This window comes from Watersipora subatra, chromosome 4 (assembly GCF_963576615.1).
Source record: "Watersipora subatra chromosome 4, tzWatSuba1.1, whole genome shotgun sequence".
NCBI lineage: Eukaryota > Metazoa > Bryozoa > Gymnolaemata > Cheilostomatida > Watersiporidae > Watersipora > Watersipora subatra.
Window position 1 is genome coordinate 57,391,950 of NC_088711.1, and position 20,911 is coordinate 57,412,860.

Here is a 20,911-nt window from a genome sequence, read left to right on the forward strand (position 1 = left end):
CACATTTAATTATAAACAAGACAGCCATACTACCTCTGCCAGCCCTCTTAATTTACTTTACCTGCCTCTCTGGTTTTCTAATAAAGAATAACCTTTGCCCAACTTACCTTTCTGGTGCTTTTGAACACTTAATAAATCCACATACAACCAGAAATCGGCATAAGCTTCCCAGCTCCTCACATCACAACCAATTAAACCTAAACATTTTGAGAAACTTCAACTTTCTCCCCAGAAAATTACGAACCCTGACCCTTAACTCTTTTAAAACTAACCTTAAACTTCATCTTCTTTGCCAATTTGCATAACCCTAACTCTTTGTATGCCATCCAACAACAACACCAATACCATGTTCTTTTGGACAAATCATATGATATTACTACTATACCTGCTAATACTGTAACCGCTTGTAAATGCTCATCAAATGTTGTATTTGTTTTATGTTCGTTTTTTGTTACTAGTCACGGAAACAGCACAATATATTTTTCACATTCATTTGCTTATGTTCTAGCCTTCATATTATATTTTAGCTTCATATCTAGATTAGTGTGTGGTACGTCTTGAAAAACATGCTTTTTTGTCATGAATGTCGATTATCACAATAAATAATGTAATAAAAAAAAATCATATTATAAAAGTGAAACTAATATAACAACTGGCTGAAGAATCAACGTCAACTAAATTAAAGAGAAACTTATAATTGAAAGCGAAATACGTAAATGTCGCGCCGTCACATTATACATCAAGTTCCCAGCGTAATCCTACGATAAAGCTATTTAAACGCTAACTACTAAAATCGGAATACTGACCAATCAAAATGTGCGTTTTGCAAACCGCATCGAAAGCTTCCGGAAAGAAACTAAAGGCCGCTGGGAAGTTCCGCGGTGAATCCGCTTGTAACAAAACATTCAGATCAGTCGACAGTAAGCGCTTCGTTTAAAAATCAAACTTGAGGTTAGTATTGTCATTAAAAACAGTGGAAATGTTGCAGTGTTTTACTTTAATTTTGTATTAATAATATTATCGTTTTCTAGCCTCGTACAAGAAAATGACACCTAATAAGCATAGGAAATCATGACTTGTTTGGCGATCAGGATGTTGTTTTTTATTTTCAATAGCTTTTGAAAATGTCGTACCCGCCTCAACAAGCTGCTGGCGGTTACCCTCCTCAAGGCCAACCAGCAGGTGGGTATCCACCACCTCAAGGACAGCCAGCTGGTGGATACCCACCACCTCAAGGACAGCCAGCTGGTGGATACCCACCGCCTCAAGGGCAACCAGCAGGAGGTTATCCATCCCCACAAGGACAACCAGCAGGACAAGCACCTTCAGGTAAGACAACAGGATTAGCCACTCCACGTGCAACTCATTGTAGTGAGGGAGCAGGCATCTGTGTGTATTTGGTCAAGGCATTGCTTTAAAACTTAAAAGTGTGTGATTAATCACGTTTCACTAGTAACTACATAACAACTTCAAGCTATTATTGTTTCGAGGCCATAAAACTACTACAGCCAACATAAGTTGGGCCATCTAATTTCTATTAGGTATCGGTTTATGTATGGGATTGTAAAAAACAGTCTAAATTTATTGGAACCATCTTATTACTGTTTATTAAAAATGATTTTGCAAGGAGTTTTCTTCAACCCGATTGATTTTGCTAGTTGTGTTTGTCAAGTTACATGTGCTGATTATCGTTCATATATCGATAAAAATTCCTGCTATCAAAATCAGTTTGTAAATAACTGGTGCATATTCTTCATTCACTAATTTTTAGCATTAATAACTTGTAGGTGATGGAGCGTCTGCACCGGAGGAGGTGGCTGACTATAGGCCGGGAGATACATCTGGCTTGAAAACATTTGAAGGGTATGGGAATGTCGGCTTTGAAGGTGGGAGCTTCTTACCTCCTCCACCGCCGCCTTCGTATGATGAACAGCAAGCACCAAGCATGGACTTTGGCCAGTGAGTTATCTTTGGCTGATAATGCATGGAGGTGTGGCCTTATCAGTTACTATAGGATCTGCTCACACCAGTATGCTAGACTGTTTCAAGTGATGTTAAGATCTTGTTGAGAAACTTGAAGGTCTTTCGTAGTTTAAACCTTTTGGTTTGTAATTGTGAAAAGTCTTTGCAGAATGAAAGATAAAACTGCCCATTTATTCAGTTTATTTAATGCTTTAAGATGGACTTGCGCAAAAGTTTAGTAGATTTTATTAAAAAGTATGGGTATTTGTCTACCATTGGCGATTGGTTGTTATGTTTGAAGGTGATCTGACTGCCAGGATGTTTCAAGATTAAAATCGACAAAACTTGATCTCGTTTAAAACGCTCAGAGCAATTAGAAGTGCGATTATAACGTCTATATTTGCAAAGAGACCGACAGAATAGAGACACATAATGCTGCAACTTGAATGCAGTAGCCGATATCAACTATAGCAATGATAACAACTTGTGATGTCATTTTGCACTTATTTTTCTTCTGAGCCATTTAACCATGATCAAGTTTTGTCAATTTTAATCTTGAAACATCTTGACAGTCAGATCACCTTCAAAGCGTCAAAAACAATCGCAGATGATAGAAAAATATCCATACTTTCTAATAAAATCTACTAAAATTTGGTTCAAGTTTATCTGTAAATACATAGCCATGAATAAACTACGTGCTAGACAAAGGGATGTAAAGAGACGCAATATATCTCGGATATTGCTTATCTCGAGCGTCACTGAATGCTAGTTTGACTTTACTTGAAGTTCTGAACCCACTTCATACAGTAAAGTGACCTTGACCTCTACATAGGTACGATTGCAAATGATATAAAAATAATAAGTTATGTGCTGAGTAGAATATTAATACGCTGATAATGTTGATGGTATTATTACTTTTATATGATTCTCTGAGTTGGTGAACGATAAATAAGTAGATATATGAATTATTTAAACTTTATACTGTTATGACTATGGATTATAGTCATGGGGAGGATTACTCCTAGTAGTGATTGTTGCAAGTTTTCTCTCAAAGTTGTTAAACAAGGTTCAAAATTCTATTTTGTGGGACCACTTCTGAGTACATGCAGCATTAATGATCTGCATCATTTTAGTTGATGAACGACAGCTTCATTGATCCTTTCATTGATGCATCATTGAATACAAGCGTCATCTTTATTATGCAGCTGAAAATTTCAATGGCCGCACTTTCAGTTAGAAAAAGCTGTAGTCGTTTTCTCCTGGGATTTCAGGCCATTATAATGTTGTTGGCATGTTAATATAAGATTCTAATGCTATGATTTCACAATGTAGAGAATGTGATGCAATGGGTATGGAGGCTATTCATATCTTTTATCCTTTATTGATTTGAACACTGAATTTGATAACCATTCATGCGGAATGAAATGTGATCAATCAGTCTTTGCAAGATTTTGTGTTTACACAGTGGAAGAATCTTTTATGTTTGACTACTAGCTTTGTTTTAAACTGATGGCAGCATTCAGTTCGCACTAGTTTGCAGACGTGAAGAAAGTCGATGAGTAAGTAGATAAGTACTGTAGATAAGCAGCCGTCGGCTTTTAGAGGTGTCCTTGAAAGGATTCAGCTTACAACCCATTCATATATTTGAACAGACTCAAGAATATGTTGAACAGCGATGCAACAGCGATTTCAAGTGTATTGCGATATTGATATAGGGTTGAGTAACGTGTATGTCAAAACTTCAGGCGAATCAGTAATGCTGTTGACAAATAACATCTGGAACACTCTTGATGGTTTCTTCAACTGTTATTTGCCACTCACCGATAGACTGAATTGTGACATCGTAATTAATTCCTGTTGATTCGCTTGAACTATGTTCATGCGGTTGATCCATTAATTGCAACAGTGTTTCAAATTTCATATGTTTTATGCGTTTAAATGTTAGAAATGATTATACAGTCAAACTTAGACACGTGAAGTTAATCCGTTTCGAAGCTCAAATAAGAATACATAATATTTTGTGTTAACTTTGTTCTTCTGCTTAAAAAGAACGGCGAATACTTCAAGTAACTAGATACAAAATTAAAACAAATGAAACCGTAGAAACTAAGTGAAAAACTGCATTATAATAAGTAAGTTAGTAACATAAATTTTATTATTATTTTATTATTATTCTATTATTTATTATTAATAGAGACACGGTAACGAAACTGAAGGCTTAGCAAGACGTAAATTTTTTAGTAGAGGTAAATACAAGCCTAACTTACTCTAACTTACCCTAGATATAGTTTGAATTTACTTGACGGACATGATTTTTGTTATTTAAATGCTTTATTGTTATTTTCTATCTTCATTTTTATTTTTGCATAAAAACCAATCTTGAAAATTGTTTTGGACATTCTGGGAGTTACTCTAAATCTTGACATAGATAATTGCATGAATTTTACCTCTTATATCAAAAATTTCAAACTCCGAGGCGATTGTAAGAAAAGGTTTGCCTAGAGTAGGAAATTGAATGAAGAATTTTTGTCTGACAGCATTCATAATTGGTTATCTTTAACCCTTTCGCGGGCAGAGCGACGTTTTTGTCGCTTCACGATACGGCTGCTAATGGGCAGAGCGACATTTTTGTCGTTTCGGTAACGTATTTTATTATTGCAGTTTCTGGTTAGCTAAATGCCGTTTTTTGTTTACTTTTTTTACCAATAGCAAGCTACGATATAGTAGCTTCGGTTAGTCTCAAAAATTGACTTTAAATTTGAAAAAAACGATCGTTTTTAGCAGTGATAAATAAATAAACTTTCGAAAAAAATTAGAAAATTGTTCTAAATAATTTATCAACTTTTATTCTTCTTGGTTCGGTTTTAGCTTTTATTTACTGAATTTTTTGAGAGTTTGAATTTAGTTTACCGTCATGGCGACTTCTAAAAGAACCTCCCGAAATTATTCTAATAAAGCAAGTACTAGTACCGAAATTACTAAGAGATTCAGAGCTGACAGTGACTTTTTAGATTTAGTAGCGAGAGATGACGGTGAATCAGGTTCGGATTGTGATTGGAATGACTTTACATCTGGAAGTGACAGTGATGAAGAGGCTGGTAGCAGTAATTATGAGTATGTGAGTAGGAGTGATGCCAGTGCCTGGAAGAATATAACCAACATGAACAGAGATAAATCTCCTACAATTCAGCAGTTTGTAGCAGTGACAGGCCCAGTATTTACTCCAGTAGATGCTCAGCCAGTAGAGTATTTTGAAAAGTTTTTTGAGCCTGTCAATCCAGGAAGTACATCTTTGTGGGAGTTCTTTGTTACAGAGACTAACAAGTACCACAAGTACTACTTGAAAAGGAGAAATGTAAAGGAGAATGCCTTTGTAAAGGAGAATGCTTTCGAAAATATCATTCGTAAATAGACAATTATTATGAAAAGCATATATTTTATGTTATACATTTTTATTCGTTTATAATATATATATATATATGCCTATGGACATATACATGTATACATATGCACCTTTAAACATAGATATATGCACATAATAGCACACAGAAAAGTGTATGAACCTTTTTAAAAAAAATTCATTTTTCGGACAATTAATTCGCCCATGGGGGTTTGATTTAGTTTTGAAAATTCGCCCGCGACGGGGTTAACACTAGGCTTTTCATGGTTTTTTGGTTGAAAGTCTACACGAGAATTTTTCAGTTTTGATATACCAAATCTTATCTTATGTCATGTTTCTGATAAGTTTTCCGTTTGTGAACTTAAAGACTATCCTTAAGTTGTGCTTTCGTGCATCTTTTACCATTCTTGATAGTGGTAAATGGCGCATATTTATCATCTAGCAGATGGTTGACAGGGTTATGGCCTACTAGAAGCAGCTAGTGTTGTGTTTGGAATATGTGATGATCAAGTTTTTTTGCAGGGCTGCTAATATTACCGCTGAGGAGGCGAGAGCTGCCCTGCTGAGCTATGTCGCTGAAAACTGCTGCTATGGAAAAGGGGCAGCTGAGCAGATGGAGATGAAAGACATCAATCCAAGCAATGCGTTCCATGTAAGTGTGCTACCATCTGTGGTATGTACAGTGTCTGTGAATCATTGGCTTTTTACTTTTCGCCATAGTTTTACATTTCTTCTCTGTTGTTCAGTACACTTTGGAGACATTCTGTGAGGGAAGGACAACAGCTCGTACTGAGATTCCATACCTTGGAGACGCGGTGGATGGGCCGTTCAATGGACCACCTCCTATGCCATGGGATATAACCTGTGCTCCCACTCAACAATTTTCTGACCAAGTATATAAGCTACCAGTGCCACACACAGCTGAAGTGAGGGTGAGTGGACGAAGCCGTAGTATCTTTATTGGATAGTTAGAGTTACTCTAATCTTATCATACATCCGATGGATAGGATTGAGGACATGTAGTACCTACGGCTGTGTTATCAGGCTTTCAATGGATAGAGTTGAAGAGGTATAAAGGAGGTCTAGCACTAGTAGTTTACAAACTTAATGCAATAAAGTCATAGTATTGAGATTTATGTTCCAACCAAATTTAGATTTTCCTCCCCTGGTCTCCTATTTATTAGAGAGTTTACTCAAAAGGTGCTGACTACAACTTTGGCTGCTGCTCATTCTGTGCTCCAGTCCAGTCTATGCTCTATTTCATGTAACACTACATAACAAAAATTCTAAAATAAAATGTTTTTATACTTCCTAAAAATTTTTAAAAGCAAAACCGAAATTCAAGTACAGTAGACTTCCAGTTCAAGTACTATAGCGTATACCTCCTACTTAAATTCCAGATAACGTAAAAAAATTATGTGAAGTTTCTGCTTCGTACTACATAAAAAATTCCTTATAACGTAAAGTGTCAAGTCGGGCGAGTTTTCAAATTCGATTTGAATGTTAGTTTATCTCGCCGCACTTGCGGAAGAAAAAACACCGTGCGTATAACGTTATATTTATTATATATAACTTTCTGAAACAATCGTGAACAATGAAGTGAAGAATTAGGCTATCTTGAACAAAATTCTTCTAGATGTTGCACATGATCACATGAGTCGGTAGTAAGACATTGCGCATATCATAGTTTATATTTATCTGAGTAGATTGTTCATAACGTAGCTTAAATGGCAAGAATGCCTGTTTTATCATCAACTTTAGCTGAGGCTCAAACGTGTGGTACGATTAAAAGTTGTTTTATGAAAAAATTACTTATAATTAAAATAAAGTTATCTGTCTTGTCAATATTTTAACCATATGAATAGATGGTAATGATGTGTTTGTCAGCTTTTTGGTTTAAAGTTTAAATTTAGCATTTCTATCATGGTTGGGCATTGCTGACTCACTTCAATCCTCAGCTTGACCTTTGACATCTGTTACAATCTCTTACCTAGCAGGCGCCTGAACAAGGTCTCGTGCGCTTATGACAAACATTGCTATTGGTTTAACCAATGATATACAGCCCCCCAAGGATAGCCGACGGCTATCATATGGGCGGTGTTTAATTATGGAGCTCTATTAGGATTGTGCTAGCCTGGGTTTCGGAGCAAACACAACTCTCGCGGGGCGGTCGCGTTGCTTTGTTAGGTTTTAGAAAACACGAATCGCTGTTATCGTTTCATTAGCTTATTCAGCCAGTAGACCCCGCGGGTCACAATAGCAAACATTGAATTTCTGCAATGTAGGAATAATACCTAACCAAAATAATGTGTTTATTCAAAATAAAACATTTCAAATTACCTACTTTTAGTAATTTTAAAATTGGTAAAGGTCGTAGTATATGCCTAAAGTTAAATATAATTACCCGAACAACGGCATTTTTTTTCTAGTTTTTGATTAATATTTTGCCACCCCTAATATAAAATGACAAAGTCTTTCATCGGTTTCACATTGTTTTACCTTGCCAATAAGATGGGACAGCATGCAAAGCTGTGCAATGTAGTTTTCATACTCAAAATCTAAATGCGAAACCGAATTTGAGCTATTTTACGATTGTGACTATTAATATCACGAATGCTTGTGAATGGCAACTGACTGATCATAACGGTGACAATATTGGGATACTATATTTATTTGACAACAAAATGAATTTAACAGATAAGTAAAATAACCACTATAGTTCATAATATTCGTAAATTTACAAGGTGCTTTATTCAGCATATTTGTTTGTTCGGGTGCCGTGTTCGGGTTAATCCCAACAGAGCTTCATCATTAAACCCCGCCCATATGAGCGCCGTCGGCTATCCTTGGGGGCTGTATATCATTGGTTTAACCTACGCTGCAGTATTGCTAGCCTGAGGTCTTGGTAGCAGTGGATTACTATCGAAGGTATTAACCTTACAGCTGCCATGTAAGGTCAAGTAAAGGTTAATAGTCAGCATTGATTGTCAAGTACTCTTCTATTAGCTAATTTGTGAGAAATTGAATTGCATCCATTGCCGGTTGCTGTTCTGGTTACTACCTCATCTTGTGGCCTGTATATAGCTCACCGTGACCTCTATATATAGCTCACCGTGACCTCTATATATAGCTCACCGTGACCTCTATATATAGCTCACCGTGACCTCTATATATAGCTCACCGTGACCTCTATATATAGCTCACCGTGACCTCTATATATAGCTCACCATGGCCTCTATGTAGCTCACTATGATCTCTATATAGCTATCATTTGCAGAATGAAACTTGCAATTTCACATTAGGCTCAAAAAATATCTCTGGCATGGTAAAAATATATTCCTATCTGTCATACTACAGTAGTTGTCTATCGAGATGATAGAGTGACATTAATAGCAGGTGCTGCAACATTGCTTCTCTACTATATTAGTCAGTCTTCTTGGTGTTTGCGAACATCTCTATGAACACTTTTGACTCTGTCATAATTAAAGTATTCTCATTCAGGTATGTGAGTGGTCTCTACATCAGGGTTCGAGTCACCCCTGCCATGCATGGGCTAGTGGTGATGTCACTTTAAAAACATCCAACCAGCATGGTTCGGCGTGGAGGAGTATACCTGTACTCCGACATACCTGAAGTCTTTGTGCAACAGTAAAACAGACAAGGGATGCTAGAAACATTCTTATAGTATGTAATCAGGCATATTTTAGGCAGCGATATGGATTGTATTGATTGATGAGATGCCATGATAAAATGAAGTTCAAATTTTTAGCCTCCGCTATAGATAAAAGGTATTCATGAAATTTAGCAGTTGAATGCGCTGATTCTGAAATGTAAAAAGTACTTATGGGCTATGGCGCATGCTTGATGTATTGGCGCTCAACATGCATGCTTTTCTACCTGCACCTGTCCCAATACCTTAATGATGACCTTGTACACAATTTTATAAGAAAGTACATAGTATATATATATACAGTGAAACATGGTTAACTCGCCCTCAGATATATCGAACACATGGTTAACTCGAATGGATTTGCTTGGTCCGTTCCCACGCAATGATAAATGGCTTTATATAACTCGACCTCGGCACCGTTAACTCGAACAGTTTTTTGCCGAATTCACAAACGTGGTTTCCGTTCAATTTATTTCGAAGGAGTTTCCACTAGTCGCGGAGCTGAGACTACTCTGCTTTCTTAACGAAAGCGCTTTTTATACGCGTATAGTGTACATATAATTTCCCCCGTACCGTATAATGGAACCGAAAAAGAAATCGTATAAAAATGATTAATAGGGTCGCTATGACGTTCGCTTAGTTACGGCCAAGGTATAAACGTTAGAAGGTATTAGCGATAAAAATTTAATAAAGATAAACACAGCATGCAAAATACATAATGTAACAGTGATTATATGCGGATACATAAAGATAAAATGTCACAAATAGGCTCGTGGCTTGGCGTCCGCTACAACAGGCATCCGCTTTACGATGGCATCACGCAAGCAAAGAAAAGCGTGGAAACCTTCTGACAAACTTAAAGTACTCGAGGAAATCGAAGCAGGACAAAAGCTATCAGCATTATCAAAAAGAGAAAATCTTCCAAAAAGTGCAGTGTCAACATGGATTAAACAAAAAGAAAGAATAAGATCGTTATGTGACCAAAATTCATCAAGGCTAAGAGATCGTTCAACGTCGCACGATGATTTGGATGGTGTATTATTGACTTGGTTTAGACAAGTGCGTAGTGAAGGCGTATCTATCGATGAGCCAATTTTGTTAGAAAAGGCTAACAAGTTTTTAAGGACTATAATAACTGTTTAAAATCTATTTCTACAATAAGTCACACTGTTGATCTTTGTCAAAAAATACCTTGTCACAGACTACACTCGATAAGTTTTTTAAATGAAACAACTGATCAGATGTAAAGTATGCTTTTTTGCATTGGTCATAAATGTTTACTTATGTCCAGTTTTAAAAATTATCAGAAAGAATAGATATTTTTCTATTAGGCTGAGATTTGTTTGCAGTTTTAGGTGACGTGACTGACAAGTCGTTTTAAGATTAAAATTGGCAAAATTGATCTCGAGTAAAACACTCAGAAGAAAAAATGTCTTCTGAGCGTTTTAACCGCGATTAGGTTTTGCCAATTTTAATCTGAAAAAGTTCTGGCAGTCACATCACCTAAAACAACACACAAATCTCAAGTGTATAAAATATCTATACTTTCTGATAAATACTTTAAAACTCTACATCAGATGCCCTTTAACTTACAACAAACAACTTATACTTTAGTTTTATATATACATGTAGTTTGTATATGTATCTACTGATAAATACATTCGCTTGTGACTGTGCTCTGATAACTTGAACGCTCTGATAACTCAAACACTTTCGCTCGGTCCTGTGAAGTTTGAGTTATCCATGTTTCACTGTATTAATATTTTTCTATTATTTGCGATTGCTTTTTATGTAGTTCTGATGGTGATCTGATCTGGATGCTAGGATGTTTTGAGATTAAAATTGATAAAACTTGATGACCGTTAAAATGCTCAGATGAAGTGAAACTGCTATTATGACGTCTATAATAGTCGCAAAGAGACAGAATAGAGAAACGTAATGCTGCAACTTGAACGCAATAGCCAATATCAACTATAGCAATGATAGCAACTATTGCAACGATAACAACTATAGCAATGATAACAACTATAGCAATGATAACAACTATAGCAATGATATCGACTATAGCACCGATAACAACTATAGCAATGATAACAGCTATAGCAATGATAACAACTATAGCAATGATAACAACTATAGCAATGATATCGACTATAGCACCGATAACAACTATAGCAATGATAACAACTATAGCAATGATATCGACTATAGCACCGATAACAACTATAGTAATGATAACAACTATAGCAATGATAACAACTAGTGACATCATTTTGCACATATTTTTCTTCCAAGCGTTTTAACTGCAGTCAAGTTTTGTCGATTTTAATCTTGAAACATCTTGGAAGTTGTACCAACCCAAACATGAAAAACGATCAAAACTGTTGGAAGAATACCGATACTTTCTAATAAAATCTACTAAAATTTTGTATGTTTTTTTGTAGCCGCATTTCCCAGCAGTATGAGGGGTGGACTCTAGACATCCCGAGGTGCTGTGCAATTTGTGCCGATTAAAATATTAGTCTACTTCAGGCGGGACAATATAAAGATGCGTAAAACTATTTTATGTTTCTGCAGATGTGCGGCATGTGCCTAGGAGGCGGTTTCGTCAGATGCAATCGGTGCCATGGGGTCGGGCGAGACACATGCAGCCACTGTTCAGGTCGTGGGCATACGGTGCATTACCGAGATGGAGAGCACCACCACGAACACTGTCATCGCTGTCGTAAGTTACTATGTGTGTTTATTAGTTGTCCACAACATGCCAGCCCTGGCTCATTCTGACAGACTAGTAACTAGGCTACACAGATGGCTCTTACTCCCCATAAGAAATGACAAACCTGCTGTCATTGCTAGAGTTTTAGTGGTTTAACAGGAAGTGTGATGGTCAAATATTGCCATGACTCAGTATGACCGTACCAGAGGTTAAGGCAGGATTTGTCCCAAGTCCTCGCATGACTTGTCATACATCTCCCAAGTCCTCGCATGACTTGTCATACATCTCCCAAGTCCTCGCATGACTTGTCATACATCTCCCAAGTCCTTGCATGACTTGTCATACATCTCCCAAGTCCTCGCATGACTTGTCATACATCTCCCAAGTCCTCGCATGACTTGTCATACATCTCCCAAATCCTTGCATGACTTGTCATACATCTCCCAAATCCTCGCATGAATTGTCATACATCTCCCAAGTCCTCGCATGACTTGTCATACATCTCCCAAGTCCTCGCATGACTTGTCATACGTCTCCCAAGTCTTGCGAGGACAAGATGAGACTTGTATGCAGCTCTCGGCAGGCAGATGCATCGTCACTCCTATTGGTTGCGCCTATAAAGGAGTACGATGGTCATTAGTGTTTCTGGTAAATGATAATTTCGAGTTTGATAAAGGAAACTATAGGCATCAGTAAGAGTTAGCTAGATCATAGCGCTGATTGGTTGGAGCAACTGGCTGACTCATGAGAGCCAATCACTGTTTAGTATAAATAGTAACTTAGATATTTCCCTTTGTTTATCAGACCATGCTATCAATTTTGTTTATCGTTTCTTATCGAATGTTACAGTCGCTCTCAGCAGTTGCAAGAGAGTGTGTTTAATTTCCCAACAAAGAATAAATTTAAAAATTTCTCAAATGCTAAACTAGGTGTAGTTGTGTTTAAAAATGTTGCGATTACTTGACATTTTGATGGGTCGATTACTTGACACTTTGATGGGTCGGCTGCAGTCAGCAAGATGCTAAAACACTTAATTTAGCGTCAATGCATCCAGATATTTTTGTAAAGTGGTAAAAAGTTTAAATGTTTTACCAGTGACACTGCTTTGCTTCTATATGTATCATTTAGCTTGAATGCATAGCATTCAAGTGTGTGGCCATTTTCATGTGGATCATGTGTGGCCATTTTAATTAATCTTATTGGCTGAATGAGGCACTGACAGTCGCTGCTGGAAAAGTTGAACCGATTCAACTCGATGCATAACGTCACTCGATGAGATACTCCTATGATTGTTTTCTCTGAGACTTTGCATATAATGAGCGATAGCTTGGGAGATGTATAAAAAGCAGCCTACTTCTATTCCTGTCATAAACTTTGAAATCTAAGGTCAAGGAAGCAGGGAAAAGAGTTGAATTAACTTACGTTTGGCTTAATCTGTTTTGCTACAGCTTGTTGAAGTTGGATTATAATTAACTGGTATTCTTCCAGCTAATGGTATAAACCTTGGCGCAGGTTTCGCTGTCTGTAGTAGAAGGGATGATAAACTCTAGTCACAATGAAGGTACCTTGCATATCATCACTATCTACACTTGAGTAATCCTGACCTATCTTATCCCGACCTATAGCCTGACCTATAGCCTGACCTATAGCCTGACCTATAGCAACTGGAAGGATTTTTTAGTCTAGTGTCAGCGCCGCCATGGTTGACTCTCAGATCTCACCATATCTCTGTGTCGATGCATTTTATTTGAAAGGCTATTGGCTTTCTCAAAGTATAACCCTCCTTGACACGTGACCCTGCTAGTATACAGGTGCAAAAGATTTTTGCTTTAGGCCATTTGATCCATAAGATGTTGTATTATTGTGTCTTATTGTTTGCTTTGTGTTCATTGAACTCCATCTCAGTTGCTCCGCATCCCTTTTAGTAACTATGCAGTGCACAATACCCATGCGCTTCTGTTCTAGATGGAACTGGAAGAGACACTTGTGGTCGTTGTCATGGCAATGGACGAGTTCCATGCCCACACTGCAAAGGTCAAGGTCGTGTAAAAGCCTTCATTGAGATGACTATTACTTTGTAAGTGTACAAACGTATGTTTATAAGAGATGTGTCGGTAATAAAGGTAGGATTTAGGTGGGGCTAGGTAGTTGAGTTAGACACCAAAAGGCCACAGATGGAATGTCTACACCAAGCATATCAACTCAGAGGGAGTAGCCTAATGCAGTAATTCAAAGCAGTTTCACCAGAAATTGTGCTCACTAAGGGCTATTTTGTATGGGGGCAAAGACTAAAGCCCACCGGAGAAGTATTGAGGTGATTCACTGGCAAGTCTGGGAGTTGACAGTCAAGTTCCACTGATGGTGGTGGGGAATGTGTCTGTATTCATCTTGTGTCAAGTTTACTTCATGTTTACTGCTGTTTCATTGCCCTAATTGCTTAGCTTGCCTAGCCTTAGATTGTCTAGTCTTAGCCCGCCTAGCCTTAGCTTGCCTAGCCTTAGATTGTCTAGTCTTAGCCCGCCTAGCCTTAGCTTGCTTAGCCTTGGCTTGTCTAACCTTAGTTCGTCTAGCCTTAGCTGGCCTAGCCTTAGATTGTCTAGTCTTAGCCCGCCTAGCCTTAGCTTGCTTAGCCTTGGCTTGACTAGCCTTAGATTGTCAGCGAATATGTTGTAAAATGAAACCCATAGTTTCGACTTACCATAAAAAAATGAAAATGAAACTCAGAACACACTTTTAAAAATTGCTTTAAAATTATTAAAAATGAATATCAAACTATACTATATTAAAAGTATCATAACGGAATTGATTTTGATAAAAGTCAAGGATGAAAGATTACACTCGTACAGATTATGCTTTGCAGAGCATTCATTGAACACTTCATTCTACTTCCTAATGTGCTTTAGCCTTTACGTTATTGACGGTCTCTGTTTTGTCATATCCAACTCCTGAATGTTGAGAAATAACTAAGAATCTAAATTTTCAAACCTAGATGATTTTTATAGAGTATGTCAGTAAAAACATCCTTTTTCATTTCATTTTTGCACTCGAACAAAGTAGAGGAGTTGATTTTACTTAATATCTCAACACAATTTCATTAAGTACATTAATTTTATTACATTGAAAAGACTGAAACATTATACTAGATTTTATATAAAAATATCACTCATGAAAATTTATATTACTTTAACTATGATAGTTATTCGTGTGCGATTTATTTTCTGAAATAGACAAATAGCAAAAATAGACCAATATCAGTAATAATCGAACTATCAGTAATAATCGAACTATCAGTAATAATCAAACTATCAGTAATAGTGGAACTTCATCAGTAGTAATCGAGCGATATCAATAATGATATAGCAATATCAGTATAATTAGAGTGATATCAGTATGAATACCGTAATATTACTAAGGTAAAGCACTAAACATTACTCATGTGGCTTGTAGCAAGAACTATGTGACAGACTACATCCTTGAAGAGACAGCCATGCCTGATGAGCTCATTAGAGATGTGAGTGGAGTCGAGGTGTTCAATCAGTCTATGCCACAGGTACGGTCACTCCTCTGTAACCTGAATCTAGCTGTTCTACTCACTATATGACTAACAGACACAGACTACACTCATATAGCTCTGTAGTAAAGGTCCAAACACACTAAGCGATTTTATTGCGAGCGTCATGAGGAGGGCGGAGATATTGCTGGCGTGTGCCTAAACACACTTGAGCGATTCACTAGCAAACGATATAAGGGATACGCTCACAAACTGCCAATAAAATTTCGTATCATTAGTTTCTTCGGAGTTGTTAATAAATTTAGGTAAGTCAATACGGTGCCGTCTAGGCAACAATGGGAACAACTTCTGCTTTTTTTATTAAACCTATCTCACTTTCACGGATTGTACACTGCCTACACTACAAGAAGACATAAGAATAAACGATTATTGTATTTTTTAACTGTAATATTTTACGATTTTCATATATATTTTATTTTGTAGTAGTTTTTTATATGTAATATATTAAATTTTTACCATTCTCAAGATGGTCAATATGCGCAACGATTGACTCCAAATGTTGGTTTTCAACTCGGATTTTTTGTAATTTTTGTTTATGGTGTACAGAACTGGGAGTGCTTTTATTAAATTTATGAACAATTCAGTGTTCGTTCTGAAGATGTTTCAATCGTAACAAAATAGCAAATTGTCGCTGCTGTACGTTGGTGAACATTGATAAGAAATAATTACCCGCCATAAAATTGCATTCTGGTAAAAACCAACCAATCGAAATGCATCTCGGTAGTGATGAAGTTGTGTAGAGAAAGTCTCGTGTTATCGCTCTGCATGAGCTCACAACACAACAATCATCATCGTCGTGTTGTGCTCATCGCTCTGCGTGAGCTCGCTGAGCGAGTTCTAGCGCAGATTAGCGCCACGTATCACGATATCGCTCTAAATATCGCCTAGTGTGTTTTCACCTTTACAGTACATACAGTACTTAGTGATGATTACCGAAGCATGTGAGATACTTAAGTGAGCCGGCGCAGTAACAGGTGATGATGAGCTGTGAAACTGTCAGCTAATAGCTCTACAATGAAAATTATTAGTTGTTTTATGTGAAATTTGTACTTTGGCTGATTTGCATGTCTTGGTTATGATTCATCTAATAAAATATTCATCGTTTTATTAATATTAACAATAATATACTATTTTATTTAAGCAAGATAATTTAGTGTTTTTTATTATTGTGGCTTACTGTCTCTGATGTTGACAGGTTAGAGTCGGCTCCTTATTTAGATCCATTGACTTGTTGACTTAGGATTGAGGAGTTGCTTACTCTTTGCAATTTCAAGGAGTTGCTTACTTTTTGCAATTAGACATCTGATAGTCTCTACTCACACACCTTGTGTGTAACAGTTCTTTAATGCCTATCCGCTGTTTTGCCTATTTATACTGGTCTATAGTATGTGTATCTGTGTTGTCTATCTATACTGGCCTACAGTATGTGTATCTGTGTTGTGTATCTATACTGGCTGTGATTGGCTACACCAATTTTTGTAGACATTACTATTGAGTTATGCTTTTAGCAGCCCACTATATGTGCCTCCTTCATGAGACTAATTAGATTGTTGACTTGTGACTTATGATATTTATTTATGATTTTTTAAATATTTTATTTTAGCTTATTCTACATCTTACTTGCAGGCAAACTATATTGACTCTATAATATGCATACATATATATGTCATCTATATGTATATATATATATCTCTCTCTCTCTCGTTTACTTTGTGTTTTTTATTAATACTTATGCCACCGATTTTTAATATGCGCCGAAAAGAACAATGAACATGTAATGAGAAAACAACTCCAAGCTCTAATAGACATGTCTTCTCAGCTAAACCCAATAGGCTGAAAGGTTATAAACAAGCTGAAGAAGTGGTTTAGACCAAATATAGTTTTACGTACTGCTGTCCATACCCTTGCTGACCTCTCCTTTCTCTCCAGCTTTGGCCTATAACTACCTTTCCTGTGAGACAAGTGAATGACAACTCTGTGAGGCTGGTAGAGGCGGCGAAGAGAGCTCATCCCACGGAACGACAACTCCAACAGGTCAGTAAATTTACTCACCTTGAGAGATAATTGATGGAAGATCTGATTTTGTTAAGCCTCCACTATTTGTCTCACAGATAGTATAGCACGATATTTCCTACTCAGCAAGGGACAACTCTCACCTTTTTAATTTGCCTCCCTTGGTCTGTTTTTTGACTGCATGTTTACTCCTGCCTATGAAATAGTTAATATCAAATCTATACAGTAAAATATCAAGTTGTTTTTATACTTCAAGGTTGAAAAAAATGGCAAACTTTACCATTGCTGTTCGCATAACATTTGAATTCTTAATCACTCGAAAATATAAAACATCATATTATTTACACGCATAGCTAACTATATAAATGCCTCGAAAAGTTGTAATACCGACTTGATATGGATTGCAACAATTATGACGGACATCTTGACCTGATTCTAGCAATGCGCTGCTATACTCAATGGTTATACCTGTAGCACTGAATATAACAGATGATTTCTGTAACAGAAACAGAACTTTTCAATAGTTAGTCTAGTTTCTCTTGATTTGCAGAGGCAGATACTAAGGGCTGTTCCAGTAACAGAAGTGGATTACAAGTTCAAGGACAGAGCATCAAAGTTTTGGGTCTATGGCATGCAGAGGAAAGTGCACGCCCCTGACTACCCCCAGCAGTGTTGCTGTGGCTGCACTATACTCTAACTGACCTTTCTTCACTTTGTCACCACTTATTTGCACTGTTTGACATTTGGCTGCCCTGCTCTGTCATAGTTTGACATACTAAAACAGGTGCTCTGCATGCGCCGGCGGCTCATTAAGCAGAGTGTAATTCTAATATAGATTATAATTACAGCGCATAATTAACTACGCATGTGATATTTATTTTTCTTTTAACCAAACTTTTTACAATCAAAATACTTAGTCTAGTTTGAGGATACTTGAATTTTTATGCTATATTGTGAGCAAATTTTTAATAATTACATTGTGTTGTGTACTCGGTTTTGCCTAGTTTAGCCGGTTTGTTCACCATCCAATCAGCAAGGGGGTATGACAGGACTATTTTGTAACAGAAAGTTTTTCTGGTGCCACAGCATATCGTAGCAAGATCTCAACAAACTCAACATATTCTCATGATGTACAATAATAGTTAATTCCTTTGTTAATATTAAAGAAACAAGTTTCATTTTTGCTGAGATGGGGTCACTTGCTATATCTATAGAAATGGTTTGTCTATGTTCAATGATTGGTTGGTTGGAGAAAAGGCTTGCTCTTGGTGTACATATAATCCGGTTATTTCTGTTTTTAAAAAATGTTTTCAACAATTTTGGTTTTTCAATTGTAGGCAGAATAATGAAAATTTGGCTACATTGTTATGTCACTATAATATATTAATAACCATTTGCATCTAGTGTGTTGTGGGACCTGCTGTATTATTCATACCTGATTATTAATAAATTAGTATGTTGCACTTACTCAACAGCTGTGGGGATAATACTAGGGGTGTCATGGAGGCAGTAAGGCTAGGAAGGCATCATGGAGAGAATTAGATTTAGTGAAACATACATGTACACCAGATTGATGTGAACACGACTGATCTCATCTAACTATAATTGTCTACTCTAGTACGCATAACTATGGTTTCCTCCATCTGACTAGAGTTGCCTTCCCCTAATATGCTGAGCGTATCACTGTTAAAAGTTTATGTACCCCCCCTCCGTATAGGATTGCTTTGCTATGTAACTATGGTTGGCTAATGCTTAGTTTTAATGTCGGGCGCAGGTAACTCTGCACAGGTAATTTTGCAGCTATGTAAGGGAAATCAAGTTAGTTTTAAGTAAGCCTTAGTTCTCACTATTGTTGGTCTGAAATGGCTTTGTATAGATCGGTATATGTGCATTTATAACTCAAGGCTACCCATTATGGAATGACCATTTTATTTGTTTAATGCTGCCATGTGATATCAAGCTTGATCAATCAATGACAAGTATGGAGGCTGTTTAGGTTACGATGAAGTTGCTTGGGAACCATGCAGCAGACAATTGCTATTCATTGCTTCACTTGGAGCCAAAACAAAAGAAATCATTGAACGTTGTAGAGACTTTCTTGAGAGTTGTTATTGCTGTATAGGAATTTATAGAAGAGGGTCTAACACATATTGCATATCAATTTTAGCAGTTTTTGGTTAGGTAAGTAGAGTTCACTTTATATAATCTACATGTAAGTTTAGTCATTTTATATATTCAAGATGTAAGTCTAGTCTCTTCATAGATTGTACATACACATGTAAATATTATCACTAAATAGTAAATACTCTGAATGTATGTCAAGTCACTGACTTCTGTCAGCTAGTCTAGTCATCTTTATTTTTAAGTAAATATTTTCCTTTGAAGTCATAATTGAACAGTTTTTCTTCCTAAACAGTTTAATTTATAGTCTTTTGTATTCTAATCTATCTAACTTTTTGTAGTTTAAGTAGTGATAATTCTGGCCTACCAGAATAGAGCACTGATAAACTATAATTTACACGAGTAGAATAGTAAATGTTCCTTTCTGTGAAAGGTACCTCAGTTTTTTGATACAGTTAATAAAATAATGACAGGTTTGTACTTTTCAGAAAGGCTACAAAATATGGATTGTGATAGCTTGCAGCAGAGTATAATCACCAGTACGTACCTAGTAGCTTACCGAAAACAGAATATAATTTTGTTTAAAACAATTGGTGCTAACAATTGGCGCAGATGCTAAGCCTCAAATTTTGCGGATAGATTTGTTATAACTAGATTTGTAGTGTTACACATCTCTATACATCTGCTTCGGCTAACTATTACTTGCTGGGCAAATAGTGAGTGAGTTTAATATTACCAAATAAACCACAGATGTTTGCTCTATGGTACCGGATACCTTTATGGTATGTAGATAGACATGGATACTTCATCAGGAAACAAAACTGTGCTACTTAGTAAATATGTAGAAAAGTATGGGTATTTTAATGGTGGATCAAAAGGTGCTTCTATAGTTATTGGAAAAGTATTTCTGTAGTAAATAGAAAGGTACTTTTGTAATAAATTGAAAAAAAGTTAATCAAAAACAGTTCAGCTTGAGATGTTGCTTTGTTCTACCAATGTTTACTTCATAGACACGCTTAAATAATGGCATATATATTCACATGGTGACAACCAATGATGAGGTGATCAGGTGATTTCAAGCAAATTATCATTTGCGACTCTCATTGTGTTAACTTCCTGTTAACACTGTTAAAAAAGAGAGTGAGTTACAAATGGTTGTAATTGATAAAGATATGTGACATAGGCCTACATGTAATCATGACCAGATTATACATCGTCATGGCAACAACTGGACAACCCAGTATGCACTTTAGTAACTCCGTTAATAAAATTGAGTTATACAAGGCGTTGCTTGTATAGCAGTACATTATTTCCACATTAGAAAACTAGATGTAGCAACTGCTTAGCTCAGTGGTTCCCAACTACCTTGGAGTCGTGAACCCCCTGAGCTCCTTATCTAAAAGTCACGAACCCCTTTATAAACTTCATAATATATGGTGTTTATAACAATGCATTGTA

At 36.6% G+C, this 20,911-nt stretch overlaps 1 protein-coding gene across 2 annotated transcripts; it reads left to right on the plus strand.

The window, feature by feature from the left end:
- The first annotated feature begins 833 nt into the window (after positions 1 to 833).
- LOC137392775 (protein SSUH2 homolog) lies at positions 834 to 18,799 on the plus strand. Of its 2 annotated transcripts, none has more exons than XM_068079096.1 (10): positions 834 to 951; positions 1,116 to 1,329; positions 1,788 to 1,959; positions 5,885 to 6,014; positions 6,109 to 6,294; positions 11,610 to 11,757; positions 13,714 to 13,825; positions 15,196 to 15,298; positions 17,249 to 17,353; positions 17,883 to 18,799. In XM_068079096.1, the coding sequence occupies exons 2-10, from the start codon at positions 1,125 to 1,127 to the stop codon at positions 18,027 to 18,029; spliced, it is 1,308 nt and encodes a 435-aa protein (XP_067935197.1). In that variant the 5' UTR covers positions 834 to 951; positions 1,116 to 1,124; the 3' UTR covers positions 18,030 to 18,799. The 2 variants fall into 2 exon arrangements, with proteins under 2 accessions (XP_067935197.1, XP_067935198.1); XM_068079097.1 differs by having other exon boundaries at positions 843 to 951; positions 1,113 to 1,329.
- The last annotated feature ends 2,112 nt before the right edge of the window (positions 18,800 to 20,911 follow it).